The sequence below is a fragment of the Camelina sativa genome, chromosome 14 (genome assembly GCF_000633955.1).
Source record: "Camelina sativa cultivar DH55 chromosome 14, Cs, whole genome shotgun sequence".
Lineage (NCBI taxonomy): Eukaryota > Viridiplantae > Streptophyta > Magnoliopsida > Brassicales > Brassicaceae > Camelina > Camelina sativa.
The window spans coordinates 6,795,889-6,801,888 of NC_025698.1; the positions used below are offsets into that span (position 1 = coordinate 6,795,889).

Genomic DNA, 6,000 nt, shown 5'->3' on the forward strand with positions numbered 1-6,000 from the left:
GCTAAACTAACTTTTATTTTTCTTCGAAAATGAAAAAAGAAGAGCGACTTGTTCATAGCTGGGGCTACACGAGGTGTAGGCAAAGCTGCATAATTAGTTTGGGGGATATCAGGGAGCTATATGTATTAGAGATTACAGGTGGTACAAAAGCATTAGCTAGGTATTGATCCAATAAGATTGTAGATGTGATGGAAGATGTATGTTCACTCTCAATCACAGTAGATCCAAAAAAAGCCACACAAAATGGCATAAAGAATTGAGAACGACCCATGTGGTGGAGGGAATACTTTTCCTTTCTCCCCTTTTGAAAAACTAACTCTTGAACATCTTTACGAAAACCAAACCTTAACACATATATAGTGTATACATATTATATCTACAAGAGTTTTATCTCAAATTACATACGACATGATTTGCTCATCTCGACTCTCTTACAAATTATTGCTTTCCGATCGAAAAAATAAGTTAAAAGGGGGAAACCATAACTAAGCACCCAAAAAACATAACTAAGCACGTTTTAATCCATGCAGCTTGTTTCATTCGGATTAAATTATTGATATATTATATATCTGTTTTAACTATAAGTCTTCTTTGTTAACCTTTTTTTTTTTCTTTTTTCTTGTTTGAATATGTCTTATTACTGCAAACTAATCTTATTACTGCAAACGTTCTCTTTATAAATAAAATATTATGTACACGAGAGGACAAATAACCCCGTCCCATCTTAGAATCGAGACACAGTACTCAAACAGCAGCAAAATCAACATCCAATTAAACTTTATTTTGTTTCTTCGTTAAACATCCAATAAAACTCATGTGATCCGTTTTAAAAAGATTAAAAGACGAAGAAGATAAAGTTAGTAAAAGAAAATTAAAAAGGCACCGAATATTATAAAGACCTAAGACTTCTTCGTTGATTAAATTATATAAAAGAAAGGAAAAAAAAAAAAAAAAAAAAAAAAGATTATTATGTTCCTTATTATAAATTAGAGAGATACATGATTCCATCCATCAGCTTTGTTGTATGCAAGGTTCTCTCTTTCCCATTAGACTTCATCTCTTTCTTCAGATCTCTCTCTCTCTCTCTCTCTCTCTCTCTCTCTCTCTCTCTCTTTGCTTCTTCTGCTTCTGGCTCACGTACGTAGAGCTTCTCAAGCTTACGAACGATCTCTCTGCTAGCTCTTTTCAACTTTCAGGTACCTTTTCTTGGTTCTTTATAATCGGATCAAGATTTGATCTAGATCTAAAACGTTGTTCGTATTTTGGATCTTGAAACCAACTCCATGATCCATAATCGCTAAAAACATCAATTTCAGTTTCTGTTTCTTCTCGATCTGTTTTTTTTTACTAATCTTTGTTAAATTTATTTTTTTATTCTAATATTCATAATTAATGAATTTTTATCACTGTTTAGTTTAGACTTTTTCTCATGATTTTTTTTTTTTTTTTGTTTGAGTTTACTTATTCTTGAAAATAAAGAAAAAATCTGTCTCCACTATGAAATTGACATCATTCATTCACTATAATGGAAACTTAAAAAAATAATATCGAATTTAGTCAAGTGGCTTATTCCTTACCATTTTTTCTTGATTTCATTTGATTAAATTAATTAAAAATAATTCAACCTTAATTTAATCTATTATGNCCCATGCAAGTGTAAATGTAAGTTGTTAAAATCGTTGATCACATCAATGTTATGCTCGTGAATCTAATTTTTATGCATCCATTCTAGTTTATGTACACCTCTACGTGTCTACGTATGTGTTTTATTTGTTGGAATGATGATTTTAAGTGTTGAGAAATTGTGGGTGGTGTCCATGTACAGTAAGTCATTAACATATTAGTGGAGGGAACAGAATGAAACAGTGAGTCACTGATTCTCCTCCCGCCAAAACAACTTCCTGTTCAACATAAACCTCAAAATAATATGCATGATTAACTAAAAAAACTTATGAACTTCCTAAAACAACTAACTAATTGTCGGACGAGGGTAGACAAACTAAAACATATATAGAGAGGGTCATATACGAAAGTGGTGAAGTCATTACCAAATTAGCATATTCGCCTAACTATATGGGCACTAAAGTTGAATCCGGATGTAATAGTATTAACTGTTAAACATCGTTTTTCTAACAAGACAATCTAATTGCATTTAGAATTTTGTTTGGTCCGCTTACTACTAAAATTGAATCTTTTGACTTTTCCTTGACATGCACTTGGCACAATGCTCATGTGCTTTTCTTTCTTTTCTTGGACAATGGACATATGGATGATGATACATAAAAGTATACTATTAGTTGTATTGTGTCTCACTGTCTCCATATGCATACATCAGTCAGTTACAAATCGAAATCATCTTTTATAATTAGTACATCTCCTATTTATTGAGAGTACTTACTAAGGTATCGTTGAGAGTTACGTTAATTCACGTATCATTTTCATTCAAAATATTCTTAATGTATTCTACATAGTTTGATAGCTAGGCACTACATGGATGGCCGTGATCGAAGAATGATACAACACGTACGTAGTACGTACGTACGTTCGTACAAATATGTAGAATTGTAGTATAAACATGCACATAGGTATTATTATAAGAATATAATATATAGGTATTATTGTTATTCAGTAATAAAATGGGCTGAAATAGGACCCAAGATTGACCTGAAATGTTTATCTTTTTCTTTGTTAAGATGTTTTTAATGTCTTTTCGAAAGAAACTAATTGAATGAGATCTAATTAAGGATACGAAAACAAAAATCTTTATATGCTATCGGCTACCGAAATTTTTCCAAATGAAGTTAGCATAAAACTATAACGTTTAATATAAATCGATAGCTGAGATATGATGAATTTGAACCATTTCCAAATTCTACTATACAGAACAAAAATATCACGTGTTATAACATTTCGTCTAGTTATGACTCGGTTCGAAACTTTTTGGTTTAAAAATAATAAATCTTTAAAAAGCACTTCCACTTAATAATAAAAGAGAAGTTTCATTCAATCCTTGGTTTAGAAAGTCTTTATTGCTAATCTCATAGGTTACTGCATGCACAGATACACTAGTTGACACTTATATAATCGTATGTTACTGCATGCACTAATTGATACTTAATAGAGTAAAAATACAAAATAGAAACTGAGAAGAGAAGAATAAAACGTACTAACTATATAGAATTGAGAGAATCAATTACAAAAAGCGAATATATAAAAATAAATTCACAAAGGATGTGGACAAAAGACAATTAAGTAACAGTAAAATAATACAATTTTTTTCTTACAGCAACTGTTTATAAAATGTGATATGTCAGAGGTGCGCTTCGCTGTCTTAGTTCAAATCCAAAGGCACCAACGCGCTACATGTATCGCTTGTATCTCATGTTCCAATTAAAACTCGACAGTTCATAACTCATTAACTATTCTTGTTTTTGTTGTCAAAACTGATTTTTTAATTTCGAAATAATATAAATTTCGAAATAATATCAAAACTTGATTATTTCGTAGGTTGCATGAAAACGGAAACGGATATGCGAAAGCAAAACGTTTCGGAAACGGAAAATGATTTTTTTCTAAAATTAGGAAATGGAAACGTTTTGGAAACATATGGATATATACATGTATATCTATATCTATATATATATATATATTTATAGATATATAATAAAACACTAAACATAAAAATCATATCAAAAAGTTTCAAACAACAAAGCTTCAAAATATAAATTTTAAAAAGTCTGATTAAAACACTAATAATATTATATATTTATATCTATTATAAAGTTTTATATTTCCAATTTATTTATTTATTAAGTTTTAAACTAAAAAAAGGTTTCCTTCCTGTTTCTAAAACGGAAATAAAATTTCCATCGTATTTCGAAAAATAAATTTCTAAGAATCGTATTTTTGTGTCTTGTTTCCGAGTTTCCAGAAGTTTTCGTTTCCGAAACGTTTCGAAAACGGGAAACGGACCTCAAAAAGAATTTCCATGCAACATAGATTATTTCTCTCTTTAATATTTATTTATTTATTTAAAGTTAAATATTAATAAAACATGGGAAACATGATCGTCCTGATTATAATAAATACAAGAAAAACCACTAATCCAGCTCATTTTTTCAAAAGTAAGTAAATCATTTTCTCGAAAGAGTGAGAAATGAGTGACTTCAAATTTCAACTATTTATTTGGTTGTTTACTTCGTTCATCTGTACACACACACTAAAAGACTAGACTATAGAGAGGGTAGCAAGTAGTTACCAAAATTAATTGCATTCGTCGTGACTGGTCGTTTGGGTCTATCTCAATTAAATTGAAACAGCTCATTGGACATGACTTTCTAATAAGCTTCTCTATGCATATGTCTGAGATTAAAATAAATAAAATTTTGGGAGTTTTTTTAAAATTTGAAAGCTGAAGGAATCGAAATCAAACGAATAATGGCCGTTGAATCACACGTTACTTGTCATGTACCCTCTTTAACAAAACACCAACGAAGTGTTGCCAATCTCAACCATCTTTTTATTTTCTCTTTTCCAAATCCAATATACTTTTTTTCTTTTCCATTTTCTAAATTTTGTTTACTCTCACTTCTTTTCAAATATACATTCTATAGTATATATATAATAATATATTTAAATTTAAACAAATTACTATGTGAATTTTACGAGAAATCATTAAAGTAAAAGGCCTTCCAAACAACTAAAAGAATACTTTTACATTAAATCGTACTTGGAACTAAAACTTTGTTGTACATGCCTCGAAACAAATATGTCATTCCTTTCATAACAACTGATATACATATTTATATACACATTATAAATGTAACCATATATTGTGCCAATATATACTGAACCAAACTTTTTCTTATTAAAAAAAAACCCCCCGGTGTAGGAAACCCATAAAAGTAATCATGTTCTCCACAAAACTCAAGTTAGACGACACTAGTACCTTAAGATAATGGCAAGTGTTTTTCTTACAATAATATCTTCTATTCTATCTACTAGTATAGTTTAACAAAACCCAATGGCAATGGACTAACTTACTACTAGATGTAAATTAATAAACCAAAATAGAAGAGTCTATAAAATAAAAACAAAAGGAAAATTTACAAAAAGAAAGAAAGACAAAGAAACATATAATTGGTGAAGAGAGGAGAGGAGGCAGTAATGGAGAACAAGGTCATGGGTTTCAGCGTTTTATTAGTATATTTTTTTCAAACGTTGCCTTCATACCCGCGCACTTACTCTTCCTTCCGTTGGCTTTCCTATTTTTATTTCTTTAAAATATATATTTATACAAGTTCTACAAAATGGTTTTCATGTGGAGAGAGAAATAAAATTACTTCAAGACATATATATAATCAAGAAAAAAAGAAAATGGGTTCTTTATAATTTATTCTTCTCTCGTATTTTTGAATTTGATAAAACGAGACACATGTGTTCATACTTCTTGAATGACTCAACAAATGAAAAAAAAGTTTTCTTATAATAAGAAGCCATTTATTTCTCTCTTCTTTTAGCCGTTTTGGAGAAACTCGATCTCTGTAAACACAAATTATATATATAAATATATATATATCGAAACAGAGGAATGAAGTGGAGAATAAAATAAAGCAGGGTAAACTTGAGAGTATTGAGTGACGAAAATGAGTTCCTTTTCAGAGTTTGTCTTTAATTAGGTTTTTCTTTTTTTCTTTTCTTGATTTTTCTTTTTATTTTCCTGGAAAAAAAGTTGAAGCAGTCATTGTGTGTGTGTGTGTAAGAGTTGTATATTTTTTTAAAAAGGTAACGGAGCGTCGAAGGAAAGAGAGAGAGGATATATAGAGTAAGAAAGAGACAGAGGAAGTAAAAGAAGAAGAAGGAGACGAAAAAATGGAAGATACGACGAAGAAGAAAAAAAAGAAGAATATGAACAACAACCAAGATTCCAAGAAAAAGGAACGTCATATTGTTTCTTGGTCACAAGAGGTGTGTGTATATGATGAATCTCTGTTTTTTTTT

At 29.8% G+C, this 6,000-nt stretch overlaps 1 protein-coding gene across 1 annotated transcript in view; it reads left to right on the top strand.

Annotated features, from left to right (window-relative positions):
- The window catches only part of LOC104740101 (transcription factor MYB36-like), a 4,088-nt gene continuing 3,240 nt past the window's right edge, over positions 5,153–6,000 (top strand). Inside the window, exons 1-2 of the mRNA XM_010460629.2 lie at positions 5,153–5,678; positions 5,785–5,967. Coding sequence (XP_010458931.1) covers positions 5,872–5,967 — 96 coding nt within the window. The 5' untranslated portion in view covers positions 5,153–5,678; positions 5,785–5,871. The remainder of the gene's footprint in view (positions 5,679–5,784; positions 5,968–6,000) is intronic.